The 23,469-nt window shown below is 45.2% G+C and overlaps 1 protein-coding gene across 2 annotated transcripts in view; it reads left to right on the top strand.

Moving 5' to 3' along the window:
- The window catches only part of CTNNA1 (catenin alpha 1), a 118,122-nt gene that overhangs the window by 24,726 nt on the left and 69,927 nt on the right, over positions 1–23,469 (top strand). For both annotated transcript variants that reach the window (XM_086851755.1, XM_086851754.1), the window contains exons 4-7: positions 624–790; positions 1,585–1,704; positions 3,525–3,791; positions 7,394–7,597. In XM_086851755.1, the coding sequence (XP_086707881.1) occupies positions 624–790; positions 1,585–1,704; positions 3,525–3,791; positions 7,394–7,597 (758 nt within the window). The remainder of the gene's footprint in view (positions 1–623; positions 791–1,584; positions 1,705–3,524; positions 3,792–7,393; positions 7,598–23,469) is intronic.

The following is a 23,469-nucleotide window of genomic DNA, read 5'->3' as shown; positions in this document are numbered from 1 at the left end:
GAGGAATTGCTCTAGCTGTGCAAAGTGGCCTTTGCTTTTCATAGTTAACCAATGGCATTGTTACCATCTGAAACCCAAATCCTTTGCTCCTGCACCAGATGCAGCCCCACAGGCTATGAAACATTGAAGCGTTTTACGAAGCGCTGCCTGGCTTTGAATTCCAACCAGGGCATATCCAGCCAGGTCATCGCTCCGAGTTGTTTACGGTCCCAGGAGCTGTGGCAGCTCGCTGTGTGTTTACAGGGCTTTCTGCTGCTTTCTGCTTAACTCCTACACGCACACAAATCAAAGCTTTTGCTCAGGCTTTGAAAGCATCGGAGCTTGGGGAAGAACTGCAGCCCTGCAAAGGCGTGCTGAATTTGTCTCTCTAGAGAATTCTGGCATGCTGGAACACCTGTACAAATGAAAATAAGGACCAAAGTGTGGTTTCCCAGCCCTTACTCCCTGCATAAGCCCCTCTGCCCCAATGCCATGTGGTAGCTGTACTTAGAGGTAGCAGCATGAACTGTTGGCTGTGTTTCACAAATGCTTTATTTTAGAGACTCAGGTTGGCTTAGGAGCCCTTGCAGCGGCTGAGGCTGTGCTGGGTGGTGCTGAAGTCAGCCCCTGCTGTTCCCCTGCAGGTGACCTGATGAAGAGCGCGTCCGGGGAGTTCGCAGACGACCCCTGCTCGTCGGTGAAGCGCGGGAACATGGTGCGGGCCGCGCGCGCCCTGCTCTCCGCCGTCACCCGCCTGCTCATCCTGGCTGACATGGCAGATGTCTACAAGCTGCTGGTTCAGCTCAAAGTTGTAAGTGTGGGGCTCTGCTGTGCCTGGAGTGCTGGGGGTGCTCTGCCAGGCGCCTGCCGTGCGTGTGACCCCGTGGGGCGTGTGCTGGCAGCGGCTCCCTGCTGCCATGGGGGTCCTGGAGGTCTTTTTCCTCTCAGAAGAATGTGGGGAGGGTCTGGGGGTTTTTCTCTCAGCAGAATATGTGCAGTGGGCGTGTGTCACTCATTTTTATACTCAACTGTCAGTAGCTTTTGACACTGAGCTGCACTCTGTTCTGAACTTTTAGTACAGAGACCAACTGAGCCTTGGTCTGCAGCTGCAGGCGAGAGCCAGCCCTTTCATCTTACAGAATTTGGCTTTCGTATAACCAGTACTCCTTTGCAGCTACTAGGGATGAGTAGGTTTGGCAGTCTAAATAAAAATGGAAGTGGACTGTTTGAGGAAGCCCATGAGCAACAGGGTGGGTGAGTGGTTTGTGCAGAATTGGAAGTGAAATGACATTGGATACTGGGTCTTCCTTTGCAAATGAGCTTTGAGGACTCTCCTTGTGCCCTTAGGCCGCTGATATGGCTCTGCCAGGGCCCTGGACTCCTTCATGCTCTTTCAAATGTGTGTACTTGACTGTCTTTGGTTGCTGGTGACTATGAAATAGTAGCTAAGCACTGTGTCCTATTAGCCTTTAAAGTGTCTCTCCAAAAAATAATAGGGAGCAGAAGAAGATTGCTTTCTCTGGCTGGCATGAAATACATTCTGAAGTACCTCCTGACCTGTGGACTGTATTGCTTGGGAAAATATGTGAATATATATTCTTTTAGGTGGAAGATGGTATTTTGAAGCTAAGAAATGCTGGCACAGAGCAGGACTTGGGTATCCAGTACAAAGCCCTCAAACCAGAAGTGGACAAGCTTAACATAATGGCAGCCAAAAGACAACAGGTACAGTGTGGCCACTTTCCTCTGTCTATTAATTCTTATTTTTCTTTTCCAAAATAAGGCAGCCTTGCTGCTCTTGGATGGTACCTATTCTGTTAATAATTTTTACTCAATTTTTTTACATTATTGCTGAGTATTTTATGTTGTGCTCTGCCATGTTTAGCAACTTCCTGGTAAGCAAGAAAAGTCTGCTTGGCTGTAGGGTGCTGCTTCTGATGGAATTTGTTCATGGCAGCATTTGATTTTGTCGGTGTTTTAGTGCCTCAATGACATGTTGCTGCCCAAGAGCTGCAGTCCCTGTTTGGAAGCAGTACAGGTGTGGGTGAGGACAGGGAGCTGAGATGTGTCCCAGTCCTGGACACTCTGCACTAGACCCTGTTGCTGTTGTGGCTCTCACAGATGGGCTGGACGTGCCCACGTGCACGGGGAGCAGAAGCCATGGCTGGGCACAGCTACAGCTTCCTGAGGAATCCAGTGGTGCTGCTCACTGCTCTTGCACTGAAACCCCCCACTGGAGGGGGGTTTAAATTCCTGTTTGTTGTGGGTATGTTCTGTGTTTGGATAGTTTCTGCTTAGCCTTAAATTGCGTGTGAAATTTGTTTTGTTCAACAGCGCTGGTGTGACTCATTCTTGTGTAGTTAAGTTTTCAGAAGAAAGCAGAGGTGTGGGCAGTTTAACTTATCAGAAATAGCATAATTCTTTTAGAGCATTTTTTGCCTCTTTGTTCTGTAGATACATACAAACCAAAACTGCTTATGCACCTCTGACACTGCTTGGGTTTTTTTTTTGCACAGATTTGTCTTAGAAAATAAGCTGGGTCCAGTCAAAAAGGGATTGCCAGTTGGTTATGTATCTCAAATCTGATTGCAGTAAATGGGAGTAGGGCTGTGATGGCAATGCAATAAATGCTCTAAAACTGCTTTGTGATGGATTGTTCCACACTATGGGAAGTGGTTGTACAAAATCTCTAAATCTCTGTGCCTGCTTGGAGTGCCCTCCCTGCTCGGTGTGTGCCTTACAGAGGTCAGCTATTGCCCATTCATTTTAGAGAGTCTGACAGAATTTTTTTCCCTTTTCTCAGTAAGGCAGTCCTTGTCTTCATTTTCACTGCCTCTTTGTTAGATTTAAGAGGTAACTTTGAAATCCTGCTGCTGCTAATAACTGTGGTTGTTCCTCCTTTTATGAACTTACTGCTTGTGCTGGACTCAGAGGCTTTATCTGATCATGGTGCTCTGTTCCAAAACAGAGGTGATGGTGCTTTAGAGAATTACAGCACAGAGTGTTTGGGAAAAGACTTATGGACTTGCTCACTAATCTTGAATTAGTGGTAATTACAGTCATTGGATTAATTTTGTCTCATTGCAGGTGAACAAGAAGTTGAATGAGATGATATATTTGTTCTTCTGAAATTAAGTACCTGAGTCTCTTGAGGAGAGTAAATGCCATCTTCTAGGTGTGATTAAAGAAAACATTCTGGTTGTGAACCTGGGAGTTTAAATTAAAGATGATCTTGCTTCTCATCTGCAAGTGCAAGACAGGACAGCTTTTAAAATGCTGGTCCTCTGCTGCAGAGGAACAAAAATCCAACGTCAGGTTTTGAATTGTGGTGTTGTGAGTTGCCCTGCAGTGTTGTTGCTTTGTGAAGCTGTCGTGTTCTGCAATTAGTTGAGCCCTTAAGGACAGGAATAGTCAGCAGACAGATTTGAGCAGATTTGAGGCAAAGAACCTGCCTGTCCCTTGAAGATGCGGGGAGACAGCGTATGGACATGGAATGTGGGCAACGCTCTCAAACGCTTCTCTTTCCCCTTTAACTTTCCTAACAGGAGTTGAAAGATGTGGGTCACCGCGATCAGATGGCGGCAGCCAGAGGAATCCTGCAGAAGAACGTGCCCATCTTGTACACGGCATCCCAGGCCTGCCTGCAGCACCCTGACGTCGCTGCCTACAAAGCCAACAGGGACCTGATCTACAAGCAGCTGCAGCAGGCGGTCAGCGGCATCTCCAACGCCGCCCAGGCCACTGCCTCGGACGACACTGCCCAGCAGCAGGGCGGGGGTGGAGAGCTGGCATACGCCCTCAACAACTTCGATGTGAGTTGGAACCCGTCCTGCTTTAGGGCAAATCTGGGAGGAAACTTCCTAAGGGGTCTATCTAGAAAATAGATTGAAGCAGCCCCTCCCTCAGCTGGTTTGGGAAAAGATTTCCTTGGAGAAAAGTGGAAAAAACCTGCTTATTTAACAAGCAGAGTATATAACCCTAAAAATAAAAGAATAATATTAAGCAATGAAACTTCTCGCTGTTCTGAAGAGATGGCAAATTCAGCAAGTCCTTGTGGTGGGGTGTAGCTCAGCTTGTTCAGTCTCTCATCAGTCCCTCAGTGCTCTCAGTCCTGGTGGGCACCAGGTGTGAGCTCCTGGGGTTTGTCTGGGTTTTCAGTCCAGAGCAGGGCCAATCAGTTCCAAGAAAAAGAAAAGCCACATTTCAGGGAACTTCTCTGCCTCAGCCAGCTAAAAAACTAAAGGCAAAGGAGGGCTCTGTCCTGCTGTCCATGCTGCAGACAACACTATGAGAAGGAAAGCAGAAGCTCTTATCTCTGTTTCTCAATACAGCCACCTCAGGCATTCCACCACTTCTCCTTCTCCCCCTCTTCACTCTCAGATCTAGTTTTAAAAGTGCAAAACCTATTTCTGGGCTGAACAGACAAATGGAGATACAATTCAGTATCATAAAGGACAGAATCTTGCTGTGAAAAACCCTCTAACTCTCGTGTTTGTTCACCTGGTTTGTTAGCCACAGCTTGCTTTTATTGCTATTGCCTGGAAGATCATTTTCTACTGAAGTGCAGCAAGTTGTAGGCAAAGTAGGCTTTTTTAAATAAGTCATTTTCCAAACTAGGGTTGATGGAATATAGAAAGTTATATATGTGGTTCTTGGTGATGGAAGGCTGTCAAGTTAAACTAGCTCTGAAATAGCAGTTAGCCTACTGCTACATTAGATGGTTTGTTTGAAATTGATTATTTCATAATATATTTATGTAATGTATTCTTGGAGGTGACAGAAGTGATTTATTCAAAGTGAATCATGTATTTGGAATTGCTGAAACTACCTATTGAGAGGAACATGAAGTGGGAAGTTTTAATACAATCTTTGGTTGGAAATGAAGTCGTTTCACACTGATATGTTGTACTGATCTGTCATGTTCTTTATCTTGCATTCAGCACGTTGCTGGGGACAGCCATGCATTTTTACTGAGATGGCTTTCCTTTTGAAGCCAGGATTTGGTGTCTACCTGATTCATCCTCTGAATTTTAAACACTGCAGCACTAACTTACTCTAGAACTTTATTTAATATTGCAAAGCCATCACTCAAAAGGCATTTAATAGTTGTGGTTTTGCCAGATTTTTCTCACCTTTTTTCCTCTTACCGCTCTCGTTCCTCCCTTTCTGCCATGTGTATTTTGTCAGGATAAAGTTCTGTTTGAGTTCTCCCTGTGCCTGATGGGGGAAGCCTTTCCCTGTGATCTCTTGGGTAACAAGAGGATGTCATGGCTGTCTTGATCTCTGTGACTGGCTTCAGTTTTGAGTTTGCCTGCCTGAAGTTCCATCAGATGCTCAGTAAGCCTTTGGAGTGTGCCTGAGGGTAGCCCCGAGGGGCTGCAGGCTCTCACAGGTGCCTGTGGGAGGGGAAGGCAGCCCTGCAGCAGCAGCACCGTGTCAGGGGCTGGCAGTGCAGAAGCAGTTCAGTTTCAGGTTTGTGGACTGACTTGTACAGCTCAAACCAGCTAATGGGATTTCTGACAAGTCACCCTATTTTACTATACAAACTTTCCAGTATACAGCTGCAGACTACTGTTTGAGTGTTGCAGTTCACATGAAACTTTTTGAACTTTTAATTCCACTTTGTGATGCTCTCTAATAGCAGCAGTGCCTGATCAGCAGGCCAGCTTCACGATAGCTTTGTCTCATCCCTGCCAAAGGAGGCTGACAAAACAAATGTGTTGAGGTTCTTGGCAGATGTTATCCCTGCACTTCATTTCCTGCTGCTGCTTGAGTGTTATTACACTCCTGTAATAGAGGTTTTGAGCACACATGCCCCCAGATACTCCAGTAATGGTAAAATATGAAATGGCTACCAGAAGATAACAAGCTGATTGTTATCTCTCTTTTTTTGGCGGTGCAGTTCTGGAGAGGTTGCACACTACCATTGAATTAGCCAATGGCTAAAAGTTTAGGGAAGAATGAGGAGGGATCGCGTTGGAGAGCACATGCCATGTTCTCATCCTGCTGTGATGCCTGCGTGCTTACTCCATAGGGATGGGAAATGTGCTGCCTGGCAGGAGGAGGTTGTTGTGATGTGGCTGCTGAGGTTAGCTTGAACACAGACTGGCTGAAAAAATTCCCATTTCAAAAAGCTTTGGAGCTTCTTTTAAAATTAACGAATTCCACCCCTGAAACAACCCAACCAAAACCTAAACAAACCAAACTGTGAAATGGCCAAATTATTTTTCTTTATTAAATTACAGATATGTTTAAACAAATCACCTGAAAGTACTCAAAGGTGATAAATACTGTGCAGCCTTTCCTGGGAAGCTTCCATGGGTGGTGGTGTTGGCCCCTCGGGAGCAGATACATCAGTGCTGCTGTTTCTGCCCCAAGTCTCTTGGTATGAGCTGTGCTTGCTGACACTGTGGCAAGAGAAATCTGCAGTAAATGTAATGAAGAAATTGATTTTGGTGTGATTTGAAACCTTTATGTTGATGTTTCACTTGGAGAATTTTCAAGAATACAGTTGTATTTACCTGCCTAACACTGAAGAGAAGAAAGACTGTGCAAAGCAGGGCAACAGAACACAATGCATAGAGCCAATTTTGGATGTTTGTTTTCTTGTTCATGATGGGATAATTATATCTGACAAGTTAACTAGTGAAGGCCCGTCCAAATTGACATGTCATTAGGAAGAGTTCTGTACTTTGAACCTTATTTTTGTTGGCACATTTGATTTTTGCCATTCATGTAACAAGGCTTCCTATGGCCAAGTTTTGTTTAGCTGTCAAAGCAGCACAAGAAATGAGTAGCAATATAATCTGCTGGGAAACCTCTTAGTAATTTTACAAAACTACTCATGAAAATCCTCCTCAGTGCCAAAATGGTGTCGTTTGCCTCTTAATGCCTGACCAGGGAGTTACTCTAAGTGTTGATTGTGTGCATGATTTAACAGTAATGCACTGCTTTGAGCCTTAGAGTGGCTACCTAGAGCAAAGGCCAGATGAGATTAAGAGAATAAAAGTGGGTATTTATTGAAGGTTTGCAATAGATACACCTTGGGCAGTCAGAAGTCTCCGAGAGGGGCTGCACCCAAGATGGATGATGGTCAGGAGTTTTTCAAACAATTATGAGTCTCAGGGGTTCATACTCCAATTACAGCTTCAGGTAATGAAGTTGTTTACTCCAGGTTTGCCCCCTGCCCAGTTCACTGTTGTTTACATCTCTCAGGGCCTGAGGCAGTGAGGTGTCCTTGAGTTTCAGGCCCAGAGAGGAATTGTTTTGGCTGACCAAAATGTAAAGGTGGTAGCTAACACTCCATAAGGAGTTTTAGAGACTAAAGCACTACAGGATTTGAAAAATATAAAAGCTAAATACTAAGGCATCACCTGGACTAGTGACTGATTTGCAGAACTTTTTCTCTTACCAGAAACAAATCATCGTGGACCCCTCGACGTTCAGCGAGGAGCGGTTCCGGCCGTCCCTGGAGGAGCGGCTGGAGAGCATCATCAGCGGGGCAGCCCTGATGGCCGACTCGTCCTGCACGCGCGACGACCGCCGCGAGCGCATCGTGGCCGAGTGCAACGCCGTGCGCCAGGCCCTGCAGGACCTGCTCTCTGAGTACATGGGCAATGTGAGTACCCCTCTCTGCTGGCTCCCTTTGGGCTGCAGCTCCATGGCATCAGCTGAAATACGGGATTGAAGCCATGTCCCTCAAAGCTGGTCTGTTCTGTCCCAAACAGAACTTGAACAAGTGGTCCTGAAAGGTTTGTCATGGCATGGGTTAAAACCTACTTAAAATTGATCTCCAGTCTTCCAACCAAGTGTTGTCATCATAAAGTGTTAACCCTATAAGTGTTGCCATCACAAAGTGTTAACCCTTTGGCACTGCTTCTGTTTCTATTTTATGACTGTTGGCATTGTTTTATAGAGAAATTCAAACCTTGGTTTACCTAAGGTGACTGGGTTTATGCAAAAAGTTCACTTCTGTTGACTCTTGGAAACTTTAACTGTGTCATCTTTGTAGCTGAAAGCATGAGTTGTCAGAATCAAGTTGATTATTGTTGCTACTCAGAGTAGAAGTGATGTATGAAGTTGAAGATGTAGTAAAAAAATCTGAGAGCAGTTTGGTGTAAATATTGGGCTCTGGGCAGTTCTTTTCCAGTGTTTAGACACTGAATGTGCACACAGTGTTTGAAGCCTGAGCGTGTTTCTACGGTTGGAGTAAGTGTCATGTCATGTGGATGAGCTTCTGCATTTGGTGCAATATTGGACTTCCTTCCCCTCCATTGCCCCTTTGCTCTTGTTCCAGTGGGTTTTAAACTGAAGAACTTGCTGTGTTGAGAGGTGAGATCAGGATATTTGACAATATAATTGTCAAAGTTCAATGCTGTGGAAGCTGATTTCAGAAATAAAGTTGCAGAAATGGCAACAACTTAAGCAAACTGTGTGGCTTGTGGCACTGTGGCAAGTCTGAAGAAATCTTACTGGAAGGAGGTGAAGTCTTATTTACGATTTTGAACTTGTTTGAGGTGCAACTGAGTTCAGAGACACCTTTTTTAGACAGTAGTACTTATTTAGGAACCTTGCTGCATCAGGAACCTTACCTTCAAATCTTTTGGCCCAAGTGATTTCAATATAGAGCAAAACTGGCTCAGAGACTGCCATGTGTGGGCTGGGGAGGTGGAATTTGGAGAACAGATGCAGTGTGTGTGGCAGAGAGAAAGGAAAACAAGGATTTCTGTTTACCAAAGAGAAGGGCAAAGTAATTGAACAAAACTGAAAGGCAAGTCTGATGTAGCCTGCGGGCTGAGCTAGGTATTCATGTAGTCTGTCTTAATTACTTGTGAAAGTAGCTTGTGCTCAGCATTGACATTTTGTAGAACTTCAGACTGCAGCTGGGGAGCAAAGCACAGAGTTGTACCACTCAAAACTCCTTTGAGAAGGGTGTTTTATGAGTCTATGAAGCATCAGCAATAATCCTTCAAATGTGCTGCTGGATTGGATGGAGCCCTGTCAGCACGATTCTGAATGGAGCAGCCACCAAAGGGTAATTAACATGTGCAAGAGGTAAATGCTCGGTCTTGCATGGAGGAGTTGGTGGCGTTTGTGTCATTGAAAGTTGGTCAATAGCCGTGTGAGAGTGCAGAGCTTTGGCTTCCTCTCACAGCAATGCCTGTCCTCCTCCTCAGCCATGTGCTTTTGTCTCTGATAGGCAAGTTAAAGTAATCAGGCTGAGATGGGAAGAATGTATTCCCTCTGTTATCTCCTTTAACACATTGTGAAATTAGTGGAGCATACTGCATTTTTTAAAGTCACTGTTATGTTATGATTGTAGACAGTGTAGTTGGGGAAATTAGATTAGAAATTCAGTGAAATGGAGTGGAAAAAGCAATTGATAAATTATGGTGAAAATGTGGGATGGTGTGTAAAAATCCATACTGTAAACCCCTCTGTGATTAAGCTGAAGAATGACTAATAGTTGGGAATCTAAACAGTGAAAATGGTTTGATACATCTGCAGGAAGAGTAGGGATGTGCTGACTTAGAGTAGTGGCAGAGGAAATGTCATTTCATGTATATGTATGATATACCCACAGCTCCTGGGATGCTTTCCTCCAGTCTCCCTTTGAAGGAGGAAGTGAATTGGGCATTAAATCTGTTAATTGCACAGCACTTGCAGTGCATCGTAAATCCTATCCAAGTGCTACAGTAAGAGGTATTTATGGGCCAAGTGTAAAAATTCAGAGAAGATTGGATGAGGAATACACTGGAAAGGCTGAAGCACAGGACTGTCTTGAGGCAGATTTCCTTTCTAACTTTAAATGCCTCCTCTTCAGTGACTTCTTTTGAGCTTTTGAGCTTTCTTTCTGCTCTCTGGCAGTAGAATGTTTTCTAGGCAGTTTATAACTCAAAGTTTAGTGTTTTGGACCCAGAGTTTAACTGTTTCTCTGTTGCTGTCCTTGAAGGTCTGTAAGTCTGGAAGTATTGGTGGCTGTATTATGGAGTGTGGCAGAAGTTTTTAGCTGAATAACAGTTTTTGGCAATAAACTGAATTGTAGGATCTCTTGACCCCCACTGTATCTGCTGGCACGGTGATGAATCCTGTGATTATGCCCTTAAAAGAAGGGCAAGATTTGCTTGTAGTTTGTTACAGAAGTTTGAATCTCCTTTTTCTCAGATTGGTGAGTGTATGATTTTTTTTGTCTAGCACAACTTTTCTTGCTGTTTTCAAGAGCATCTTGGTCAGACTAAATCTTTTATGTCAAAGCCAGTATCCTGTCAGACAGTGGTCAGTAGTGGATCCTGCAAGCAGAAGGACAGGAACAAAGGAGCTGTTTAATTTACCTTGCCCCATGTGTCCCCCCAGTGCTGGCAGTCTGCAGCTCAGGCACTTCTGACCAAGCTGGACTGGTCTTGAAAATGGCAAGAGAAGTCGTGCTAGTGGCAGGAGTGCTTCTGTGGCTGTTAAGTGAGATGGGCTTTCATTGCTTGTGTCCACTGAACATTATCAGCCACTTCATGACCCAGCCTCTTGGTTTATAAGCTACATTCTTTGAAATCCCAACTGTTCATCCCTTAATTGTAGCATCTGATCCTCTGGCTTTCTCCCCTCCTTTCCCCCTTCTCCTGGGGAGAGCTGTTTTCCATTATGGCTTTTGCTCACTTCTCACAATTCCAACTGAAAATAGTTTTCCTTTTTAAACTTGCATTGCAGATCCCTCCTGGATTGAAATAGCATGAAGCCTATTTGCATTTGGGTTTTCTTACTTGGAGCAAGCTTGATTCTTGCTGCTGGTGATGAACAGCAGAGCTGGAAGGGGAAGGCCAAAATCCATTATTGATTGAGTAGCTTTGTAAAAGCAGAGTAGTCCAAGGTCTTGGGGCTGGGATCAACTGCCTGGAATGCAGTAAATGGACCACATCAGTTCCAGCTAAGTTTGTAACATAACTCACAGATGGCAAGACCAGATCTTTTGTATGATCTGTGGCAGTCAGGCATTCTTGGTGTGTATTTTATTAATTAAACAAAGAAATTTCAAAACATATTTGAGTTTAGTTGAGCATTGATTGCAGACTTAGGCAGGGCAAGAGGGCAGAGCAAAGCATCGAACAGAATGATGTCAAGATTAATAGTGCAATCAATGAAGAAGCTAGTAAGAAATATCAGAAAATACAATGGGTCTAGCTCCATAATCTCATGTGGGTACATGTTGACCTGTTGCAGTTTTCTCCAAATAAAAAGGATGAAGCTGTGTATTTCTTGACACTGCTACCAGTTTATCCTGGCATTGCCTTTGCACTGGCAGCTGGTGAGATTCCTCTCCCACTGGAGGTACAGCCAATATCTCTGCTTTTCTGTACTGTGCTGCTCAGCTTTGCCTCAAAGTTAACATAACTCCAATGAAAATACATGGATATCTAAACTACTGAAATGCATTAAAAAACCCCCAGTGGGCTGACAGCTGAAAAATTCCTGTGTTTGAGAAGTAAGAAAATGTGTCACTGACACGGGAATCCACAAAGTTGGTTGTGACAGGTACGTGCTCTGTGCTGTAACCCTCTGGGTGTCATTAGCACAGGACTTGGGCAGCCTGCCTTGCTGTCAGCTCTGGGTTACACATGGCAATCCCTGCATTAGGTGCCTTTGGGGCAGGGCTTTGAAGGGTTTGGGGTTTAGCAGGGTAGAAAGCACGGGCCATGCCCTGGAAATGTAACCAGCAGTTTCCAGTGTGCTCTCAGTGTGCCCTGAACTTGCAGAAGACATCAGTTATCTGACTGACATGTAAGACTGGTAAGAAAAGCTGCCTTAAGCTTTTGACAGTCAATTTTTACTGCCTGGTGCAGGAGCCCTGAGGGCTGGGCACAGTTGGGCTCCCTTCCACGAGCCAGCCGTGGTCGGAGGTGTCGGGCTCTGTTTAGTATGCACAGGGAAGTGCAGAGAGCTCTCATTTTCAGTCTATTCTGTACCCCATCAATTTCTAATGCATTCAGCTCCCCTTTCATGCACACACCAGTAACTCAGCCATGTACCAGCAGAAACATTGTCAGGAATTGTAGTTTGGCGAGTGCGGAATGCGGACCCAGAGCCCCATTGTGTACCACATGCTCTTGTACAATAAAATCCCTTGTTACTACATTTGGAAACGATAAATCATGTTACATAAAGTAGCCTGACAGGTCCCATTTCAATGGGAATTTTAATGCTTTCATATTAACATTCTGACTGTGTCCTTGACTGTCTGGATTGCATTAGAGGTGCTTGGCAGCAAATGGAGAAAAGCCATTGGGAGCTGGTTCAGAGCAGGCGTTCCAGGCACACATCACTTTAGGATGGCTTTTTATTTTCCCTGGTTTCCATCTTCTCTTTGGCCTCAAGTGCTTAACCACCACAGCAGGGTCTGTTTGGGGGTGGGAATTATGTTTCTTTCTGTGTTAGATTTTAAGCTGTGCAGGTTTGGCACAGCTTGAAGGTGAGGGAGGTGGTTGAGCCCAGGCTGTGGCCCTGCTCTGCCTCGGGGAGCTCTTGCAGGCCAGCGTGGTTTGGATCTTGGGGTCTCCAGAGAAGGTCCCAACACAGCTGGATTTGGACCTGGTGGACCCATAACTTGCTAAATGCTTGGTTTGCACCATTGTGTCTGTGTTCAGTGCAGTTGGGGGAATGTAATACTCCACAAAAGTGCTGTTTCCTCAACCTTAATTGCACCTTATTTTGCTTTTCTTTCCTAAGCTTCTCTGAGCATCTCTGATGCTTGGAAGTGATTGGGCAGGAAAGTGCCTGGCTTATCTATTCAATATCTGCTGGGAGAAATCATTTGTCTTCAGAACTACCAGCAAAGGATATTTCTACTCCTGACACACTTGCAATTTACAGAACGGAGATGTGTTTTCATGATGAATTTGCCTATTAATAATGTTGATCCACAGTTTTGTATTCCCATCAAGGATCCAAGCTTGGAAAGGAACATGTGAATTTTCACATGACTGTAAAATTCATTTATAGCAAGTATCTATATATTGAAAGGGCTCTTGCATAGCCCTTTTAATGAAAGCATCTGTTTCTCTGAGAATAGATGTGAATTAAAATGGCACACTGATCTGTGTTGATGATAAAGATGCTGATAAAAATTCTGCCTTGAGATAATCTATGCTTTCTTTTTTAATATTGTTTGTCAGTTTAAGATGCCTGAATGCTGACGTGATGGATGGGGTTTGAAAGCCTGGATGGGTTTTCCTGTCATGGACTTTGCTGCTCAGTAGAGAGCTGTGCTGTTATGCTGGGCCCTGATTTCCATTGACATTATTGCTTTGACAAAGATGCTGCTTTTAAAAACAGAACATTTCTGAAGTGATAAGACTTTTAAGTTGAATGCTTACAGGCTGCCATAGAGTAAATATTTCAGCATCATTGGACTGAAGCCAGATGAGGATGGTGAGAGCTTCACACTCTGTCAGTCAGGCATTTTTGGGCTACAGAATCAAGCTTCCAGGTGTTCACCCAACACTATTCTGGTTTGGGACTTGGTGTGGGGTTTTCAGGAGATGTTCTGGCACCTTCTCTTTCTTAGGGAGTAATACAAGGACTTAATGGAGTTTCAGTTCTTAAGAGTCCAGCTCATGCGAGGTTCTGTAAGATCTTTGGGTTTTGAAGCTCTTCAGAGTCTTCCCTGTCACTCCCAGTGGTTTCCCTGAGCTTGTCCCAGTGTTGATGTGGAATTGCTGGTTTAGGCACCCCAAACAACTTGCCCTTGCACACCACTGCAGCCATTGATGCCAGCGGCACAACTTGCAAGTCCTGGATGCTTTTCCACAGCCAAGACAGTTTTTGTGCTGTGCAGATGCATCTCTTAAAGAAGCATTATGGCTGGCTGAGTGCCTCCTGAGAGAATCCCAGCAAAGCCCAGCACTCACACCTCAGGTCTGGTTCCAGTACGAGCCAAGAAGTCTCTTGAAGTCTTAAATCACTGCTGAGCTCCATCCACTGCCTTCAGCCTTTGCTGCTTGTTTGGTGCAGAGCTGCCAGCAAGAACTCTCTTAAATTGAATAGATTTGACAGCAGCTGGGACTTGTTCTGAACTGCCTTGTACAGCAGAACTCACCCTTGCAGCCTTTCCACGCTTTGCAGCATTTTTGTTACAGACTCTTAATGTATGTAAAAGAGGGAAAGTGGCTGCCCTCACTTACAGTGCTCACTGCAGCCAGCTGTGCAGCAGAGCTGAGCTCCAGTGCTGGCTCTGAACAGGAATTGAGTCCTGGGGATACTTTGAGTGCCAGTGAAGTCTCTCATCCCACCTGGTCCCTCCTTTCCCTGTCACCCTTTGGTTTTCTGTTGGTGGAACACCTGGGTTTTCCTTTCTTGTCAGGCTTGTGTCTGTCTCCAATGTTAACACATTCTGATCTTCTGATAATGCCTTATAAATCTCAACCTTTCTTAATCTCATATTGATCAAATAACATTTAAGACTGGTGCAGGGAAAACCTGCAATAATAATGTGTACAGGCCTCGTTTGTGGTATGGAGGTTGGCATTTTGCAGTGTTTTATTTTTGTTGAGCTGTAAGTGGTTTTACATAAATACACTCTAATGCTGTACATGAATTCTGCTTTAACATTGTGGTTCATGGCTTAATTCATTTGAATTCTACTGTTTTGTGGAAAAATATTTGAACTTTATCTGCCTACATAAGATCAAATATGTAGTCACCCCTAATGCAACGCCATTTGGTGATACTTGAGTAGTCTCTCAAAGTCAAATTCGAGGAGTATGGATGGAATGGAGCATGTAAGTTTGCACAGTGACTGCTGATCTGTGGATAAACAGTCTTTTAGCCTCCAGCAGGATCATGCTCTCAGTGTGCAGAAGTATTACACACACAACTGGGCTTTTCAATTCGTTGGAGGAAAGGGATGATGGAATTATTACAAAGCTGAAATACCACAGTTCTTGTATTGCAATGACAAACTTGCATCTCATGTCCTCAACTTCTTATCTTTTTCTTTTGCCTTCATCTACTACAAACTCTGGATGAAGTTCCATCTGCAGGATGGGATTCGGGAGGTGATGAAGGGAGAGAAGGGGAGCAGTCACTGTCCATGTGTATACATATCCCTGTGGCTGTGTGGTACCACTTGTCTCCTCTCCAGTGCTCCCACGACATGCAAAACCTGTTGTGCTCTTTCATTTTTTCCCTTTCCAATACCTCTTTGTCTTTTTTACAGTTCCTCCTGTAAGCATTAAAGGTCCTGATGGAAGCCTGGATATTCTCTTCTGGATGTGGTGTTTATTATCCAGACTCTGCTCTTGCTTAACCTGTTTTATCCTGTGTAAGAAAGCTGATGTTCTGTAATACTCTTAATGTGTCCTGGGGCTTCAGACCTCCTTTGTCCCAGAAAGTCAACAGAATCAATACAGAATAATTAGCATTTGTGGCTTATCCAAATAGTGGCAGCCCTCTGGAATTTAAATAGAGGCAGAAGAGTGACTTAATCCTTCTCATGTCTGAGAAAAGGATGAGGCTTAAGCTGTATTTTGGAAAGCTGTTGAAATAGAGGAGAGAACTTTGGATTCCTCCTGGCCTACACAGGGACACATTCCTTTAGCAGGAAGGATGGGAGTTAGAGGGGAAGCAGCAGAGCCAGCTTGTGTATGGCAGGGTGAAAAACCTGCTCAGGCTTTCTGAAAACACTTTGTGACTTTGGAGACTGGATCCTCACAAATTATTTTTGCTGAACAGGCGTTCTAGAAGAGTAGTTTCCTTACAATAACAGCAGCAAAGCCAGAGGCTGTCAGGCCAGGAGTTGCCTTGGAAAGGTGGGCTAAAAGGTGCATTTCTCTCAGCACCAATTAAAAAAAGCACTGGCATCGAGCCACAAAGGGAAAACCAGGGCATGTGCAAAATTAGCAGTAGGCAGTGAAGAAACAAACCCAGATGGTTCTGTGCTGGCTTTCACAAATACCTGTGCCTTCCACAAACGGAGGGGGTTTTTCTTTATTGTGTGTCAGAGTGAACGCAAATATTGTGGGATGTGCAGCCACTCATGGAGTATCGACTCCACTGCGTTCCTGGTAACCTCTGCCTGTCAGGAAACAAGGCTTTTGCCATTCATTGGGTGCTCCACTGCTGCCATATGTGGCCAGAAGAAAAAAATTGCTTCTCAGCTCAGAATCTCTTTGATATGCCTGAGGTGCTGTCAGCTGTGGTTTGCTGAATATGATAACGTGAATTGACGTTATCAGTTACTTTCTGAAACCTGCGGACTGATGCGGGGAAATGAAGCCTGCTGCTTCTCTGGGGGGGAAAAGGCTCTGAAAACAGAAGGTTCTTGCTTTAGGATCAGTTCAGCTCTGTAGGTGTGGTAGCTTGAGAGTGAAGTCTCTGAGGCACAGGGAGCATGGGTGACATGGGAGTGACTGGACAGAGATGAGGAGCATCGTGGGGATGCAGGTGGGTCAGTCCTGGCTGCCATGACTGCTCCAGAGCATCCTTCTAGCATCCTTTCATCTGCTGGGGTTGAGGGAGTTTATTTTGACCTTGTATTTAAAGGATGGATTCCTTAAAAAACCCTAAAAACATGAAGTATTTTTTGTTGCCTTTGATTGATTGAATTTTGGAGTAAGGTTCCCACCTGCAAGTGTGGCAGGCAGCTTTTTTGATATGATGACAGATGAAGATTTGGCCATGAGGCTGCACACAGGGGCAGTTTGGGGGAGGTGGAACATTGACTATCCTAAACTACTCAAGACTTCAAATAATTCTGATACTATTAAATTTCTTTTCACATTGCCTTGATATATGACTGTAGTTGCATAATTCCTCCCCAGATTAAAATACATACAGAGGTCTTAAGGAATGCTGGAGATACTTCAGCAATTTCTTTGAGACACCAATCTCATTATGTGCTTGAGACTTCAGCTGTTTTTTTGAGTTTATTTTCTTTTCTGATATTACCTGCAACATTGGTATATGATGCTTTAAAAAGCCCCTGTTTGCTGAGTAGGAAGATAACCCTGGGACTTGTTTGTAGCACACACATTTTGTCCTGTGTCTGGTCTTGGAAGTTGATGGATGTTTTTCCTTTCAGGCTTCCCAGCAGATGAATTGCAGCTGTGAATGTCAGTGGTGCCCAAGTCAGATCTCCCTCCATTTACATTCTGTCCCCATGGTTTTTAACCCAATACTGTGCATTGCTTTTAAGTATGCATTATTTTTACTCAAATCCTCTTGACTAAACCCCAGAATTAATGCAATTAATTCTGCTTGCATAGAGGTTGAGCAACTGGCTGTGTGATACTGCCCAGGTGGCTTCTGCATCTGTGGCTCATTTCCCTCTTTTCAAAGGGTTTGGGTGCGGATCCCTGCCCACTCAGCCTCCTGGATTGGGTAGGGAGGAATGTGGGATGTGGGGCTGGCTTCCTCTTCCCTACTGTGCCTTTGAACATCTCCTTTGAGGACTATTTATTGAGTCATTTGGGGGGAAGAAGGTGACTGGAGAGCTCTGATGTCAAGTATAAAATAAGACTGCAGCCATATCACTTGATACTGTTCCCCTTAAATGCCAAATTGTGAATTTCCTTAGAGGCAGAATGAGTTCTTTGGGCATCTCTCCAGGAGTCAAAGAATCCAAATTCTAGAGGTCACTGGACTGAAAAAAACCAAGAAAATGAGAAGTTAGTGAAGAAATAACTGAGGAGAAAGCAGTTGTGAGCCCTTCTGCCTTGTGTCTGGGCAGTTGAGCCCTTTGGAGCTGATGGCCTGCAAGATGGGAGTGTTCCTTCCTGCAGGGTCTTCAGCAGCCCATGGAGAAGCTGATGTTCTTAGGAGGGTGGGTTTGCAGGTGTGGCTCTCTGGTAGCCACAGGTGAAATTGCTGTCTGAGCTCTCCTGGGTGGGCTCCTGCTCCTCCCCACTGCTGTCACTGCCAGCTTTGCTCATCCCCAGGGGCTCAGGGACCTGCTGTGGGAGTGAGGAGAGCCTGGCAGCAATGTGTGTGGAGAGAAAAAGGTGGTAATTATGCAAATCTTCCTGACCTGTACCCCCCCCCCCCCCCATATGCTCTCATGAAGGCTTTTTCACAGAGAATGTAAAACTGCCTTTTTGGTGGCAGATGCTGCATTCTCCAAACTTACTCTAAATTATTCTCCCTGGTCAGTTTTGTAGTGCTATGGAAACCTATTTCCTCCATGCCCCCAAGTTATGGGTATCCTCAGCTGGACTCCAGGAACTCTTTTTGAAACAGCAGGACTACATCAAGTACAGAGGACACTTGTATCCCCTGGGAGTTATTCCTGGTGTTATTTCCAGCAGATTATTTTATGTGTTTTGTAAACTTCCTCTATGACTTTGATTCTATTACCCACTCCTGGAGCAGTGCCTGTGTGGAGGGAAGGGTGCTTTCAGTGCTAGACTGCAGTGAAGTGTAGATTCAGTTACAACTTATTTCTTAGTGTAAAACTGAATTTACCAGCTGGGTTTTTCAGATTACTGTCAGTTTAAGTACCTTCAATCTCCCACTTTTTCTGTGCCAGATTTTGCAGTTCTATGTATTAATTCTGTTCATTTTGAATAGCTGTTCCTTTATCATCTACCTAATGCTAATTCAAATTGTTTATCTAATGATCTTTTTAGAGGTAGAAGCTGATACAATAAAAATGTGGAATGCTTTGGCATCCCATAGCTTTGTTTTCCTTTCTTTTCCTGGATGCTGAGGTGATGCCACCTTTGCCCTGCACCTCAGATGTGCTGAGCGTTCCTCAATGGATTATTTCCTGTGACATTCATTTTCTTTTGAGGGAGGGCAGCCACTTTGTATGTGTCAGGCTTGTACAGGAATCTTAAATGCTTTAATGCATTCTTATTATCTGCAAGGGTGGCTGGATAATTAGTTAGCTTAGTAAATAATGGCTGGGTGGTGCCTCTGTGAGGAATGAAGGTATGCACACCATGTTTCTGGGCTTCTTCATCCCCCACAGTGCCCCAGTGAGTCACTGGGCAAATGGAGGTGGTGAGGATGAGGTTGGCTTGGTCTGAGAGCCCTCAGTGGGATCCCTATCCTGGGCATCCAGAGCTGCTTCTGAGCCCCTCTGGCTTCTCTGAGACCCCACAGATGCTGAATCTGCAGAGGTGCCCCAGCACAGGGAGCACCTGGAGCTGCTGGAGCCAGGCCAGAGGAGGCTCCAGGATGAGCAGAGGGATGGAGCAGCTCTGCTGGGAGGAAAGGCTGGCACAGCTGGCAATGTTCACCTGCAGAGGAGAAGCTTTGGGGTGAGCTCAGTGTGGCCTTGCAGGGCCTGCAGGAGCTGCAGGAAACATGGAGAGAGACAATTGCCAAGGGCTGGAGGGACAGGACACAGGGAATGGCTTTCCACTGCCAGAGGGCAGGGCTGGATGGGATCTTGGGCAGGAATTGTTCCCTGGCAGGGTGGGCAGGCCCTGGCACAGGGTACCCAGAGCAGCTGGGGCTGCCCCTGGATCCCTGGCAGTGCCCAAGGCCAGGCTGGATGGGGTTTGGAGCAGCCTGGGATGGTGGGAGGTGTCCCTGCCATGACAGGGGTGGGATGGGATGAGCTTTGAGTTCCCTTCCCACCCAGACCATTCTGGGATTCTGTGATGGAGAGAAGATTCTGCTGCTTTTGCTGCTTCTGAGGCTTGAGGTTCTTAAGAATTAGTCAGCTTTTCCTGCTGTTCCTGGTTTTGAATGCCTATTGCTTCTAGTCAAAGGCAACTTCATACCTACTTTCTCTGTTGCTGTATTGCAGGTTAACACTGCTGAATCCACTCCCCCACCCCTCCCCACCTCCCGCCCCAGGAAACACTTTAAAATCTGTTGCAAATTAAACCTATTTATATTTCTAATAATGAATAAAGGATACATTAATTCTAACTTTGAATGTCTTGTGACCATATTGGTAGGATTGCTTTATTATCTGTTTCTCCAAGCTGTCTTGCCAGGAGTTAGGTGGCTTTATTCCCAGATTTATAATGCATTCTCTTCCTCTTGGAAAGGGCATATGCTGCCTTGGCTCACTCCTTTTAATTTGAGTTTTGCAGGGGTCTGTGTTGTTCCAATTTTAGTTCTATTTCTAAACCCTTTTGCACACATGTAAAATTTGATAAAAACTACAGTATCTCACTGCTTTTACAATTACTGCAGGTGTAAACTTTAGCCTTCTTTTTGTGCTTCTGGATATATCTATTAATTCATGTAATCTGTGAAGGAAAAACTTGAGATATTCCTTAGATAAAGTTGCTAATTAACATAAAAAAGAAAAACCAGGCCTGTAAAAAAGCAGCTCCAGTGGTAGATTACTCACCAGCCCCAGTAGGCCTCTGGTGGCTCCTGCAGAAGTGGTTTGTCCCCCTGATTTGGTATTCTGAGACATTTCCCCATCCATCCTGCTTCTCCCATCTAACCAGGCATACTGGAAGTGAGGTGAATTGACCTGTAGCCAAGCTTAACCAGTCATCACTCAGCAAAATCCCTTGGGAGGAAACAGCTGGAGGTGTTGACAAAATCCTGGGCAGCCCCTGTTGAGCTCCTGGCTGTCACTCCCAGCAGCCTGCTCACCTCACCTGCGCTTGTGTGGGGTTCCAGCAGTCCCAGTTTTGATCTGGGCACTGCATGAGGACACTCCAGGTCTAAAACAGCTTTTATCCACAGTTGTGATCCATTCCAGGGCCTGTTGTGACGTGGGGCTGTCCTGCTGCTTTTCCAGCCCATGTTTTGTGCTCCTGTCTGGACTGGTGGCAGCTGGGGGCTGTGGTGCAGGAGGAGCAGCCTGGCACCTCACACCAGGGAGGGGTAGGAACACAGGATTGCAAACTGCAGGATCTGGATGCCAAAGCCACTGCAAAATAACCCCTTTCCATCTGGGGCTGGGTGAGATAGAGCCACAGCACTCCTCTGTCTCTGAGTGAGGAGGAGCTGCCCTGGCACTGAGGGGTGACCCTGACACGGGCCTGGGGCTCAGAGCAGGGTGTTACAAACCCCAAGGTTTGGGGCTCCATCCCTGTGTGAGCCACTCACCTGAGAGTTGGAGTCTGATCCTTGGGGGCCCCTTCCAGCTCAGAATATTCTGAGATCTGGCCCAGCACACGGAGCCAGGGCAGTCAGAGCCCTGCAGCTGCCTCTGAGCTCAGCTAGGAAACATTTCAGGGAAATGGAAACCTGTGCCATTCTGCAAAAGGCTTCAGGTACATTTGTTTGGTCTGGCTTGCAGAGCCCCAGCATCATGATGTAATGGAAATGGGGGAAACTCAGCTCTGTGAAAAGTCAGGTTTAGCATGTGATGTGTTATTGCCAATTTGGGTTTTCTTTTGCGCTTTTAGGGAGAAGATGTATGTTGTTACAGGATGACTTTCTTGGCACCCTGGCACTTTCCTACCATTACTGATCTGTATAAATAGGTATTTTTGCTTCAGTGGTAGAAATGTGCTTCAGAGGTATAGAACCTTTGGGCTATTTATCATAAAACATATGCTATTAACCTTTTAGGTATAAGAATAAGCCTTAAGAGAGCACTGGTAGATAGATCTGTTACCTGGAAGTGGTATAAAAGTAGTACAAAATGTTTGAGAATCTGTTGTTTTTCAGACCTAACAAACACCTCTCTTCATCCCTTCCCTTCCTCCTCCACACCACAGGTGCAAATAATAGTAAAAAAAAATTAAATTACTTTTTGCTGTTGCAATAATGCTTTTTTCCCCTCAAGAAATAATACACTGATAGCGCTAGACAGTAATTTTAAAGGTTTGGTTTCAACATCACTTAAAAGAGGACTTACAAAATCATAGAATATCCTGACTTGGAAGAACCCATAAGGATTCCAGTGCCCTGCCCAGACCCCCCAGCAATCCCCCTGTGCATCCCTGTCCAAACACTCCTGGAGCTCCGGCAGCCCCGGGGCCGTGCCCATTCCCTGGGAGCCTCTGGGGGAAGAACCTTTCCCTGCTGAGATCCAGCCTGAAGTCCAAAAAGATCACATGGACTGGCTTTCCTCTACCATCCAGGTGGGATAGCCTGTTGTAGAAGGAAATCAGGTTTGCCAAGAAGAACTTTCCCCTCCTGTAGCCATGCTGGTTGTGACTGATTCCTGTGTTGTCCTCCAGGTGTTTTTCAACACCTCCCAGAATAATCTCCATAACTTTACCCAGCACTGAAGTGAGACTGACAGGCCCGTGGTTTCCGGGGTCCTCCTCCTTGCCCTTCTTGAAAATCAGGACACTGTTCCCCAGCTTCCAGTCAGCTGGGACCTCTCCAGATTCCCAACACCACTCCAAAATCATCAAGAGAGGCTTTGTGATGATATCAGCAGCTCTTTGAGGATTCTTGGATGAATCCCATCAGGCCCCCATAGGTTTGTAGGGATCCAGCTGGAGCAGCAGATCCTGCAGGATTTCAGGGTCAGCTGGGAGCTGCTCCTTGTCACAGTCATGGTCCTCCAGCTCAGGGCACTGGGACCCCCTTGGGCCCTGATCCATGTTGAAGACAGAGGCAAAGAATGCATTCAGCACCTCTGCCTGTCCCTGTCCCTGTCTGTGAGGTGTTCATCCTCACCCTGGAGCACACTGAAGTCATTTCTATGCTGCCTTTTGCCATTAATATGTTTGAAAATTGTAATTATCCCCCCCAGTTCTGGCAGCTCTGACTTAGCTGAGCTTTGTCCACACAGATTTTCTGCCACAGAGGGGAGCAGCATCTCTGTGTTCTTCCTGTGTCACCTGTCCCTGCTTTCACTGGGCACGCACCTTCCTCTCTTGCCTTATTTCCAGCTGGCCTTGGACACTCGCAGGGCTGGGGCAGCTGCTTTTGCTTGTTCTTAAGATGTGAATTCTTACAAACTAGTCCCAGTGTTTATAGCTGCTCCCAGTTTTGCCCTTGAGTGGGAATTCCAGGCTGAGTTACAGGGATTAGGAATTGTTGTTAGCCTGGAGCAGTTTTTGGTCAGTTGCCATTAAAGTTAAAAGATGCTGTGAAATGTGGAAGAGGACTTTTGTGCTCTGCTGATTTTTCTTTTTCATTAGGGAACAGACTGCAAGACTGAAGTTGCAAATTACAGTTCTCCTGTGAGAAAAATAAGATTTTTGAAGTTTTTTAATATTAGTGAAGCAACTGGAAGTATGTTACTAACTTGAAATGTTTGAAGACAGTGGGATGGTTTTGATAAGAGGTAAAACAGGCTTCTCTTGATTATAACTGCATTGCACAAAAAGTGACCAAACCACTTGTCAGAATAGAAATCACCCTGTGTACTTGCCTTGATACAAATTGTTTTAATAATCACAAAAATGTTCTATTTTCTGCTCAGAAGGGATGTGAGTTTGATTTTTTTTTTCTCCTGGCTCAGCTCACTGAAACCTGTTCATGTTCTTTATCATATTTTTCACCTTGTGCCTGTGAACAATCTGGATCAAGTATGTGGACTTGTCATTTAATCCTAGTCCTGCCAGTAGTTAAAAACACTTCTCTTGCATAAGCAAATGTAGCAAACAGGATGGAGTAATTATAAAA

This window comes from Cyanistes caeruleus, chromosome 15 (genome assembly GCF_971803275.1).
Source record: "Cyanistes caeruleus chromosome 15, bCyaCae1.hap1.1, whole genome shotgun sequence".
NCBI classification, from domain to species: Eukaryota; Metazoa; Chordata; class Aves; order Passeriformes; family Paridae; genus Cyanistes; species Cyanistes caeruleus.
Note: the sequence above shows the minus strand (reverse complement) of the source record. Positions and strands in the feature narration are given on the sequence as shown.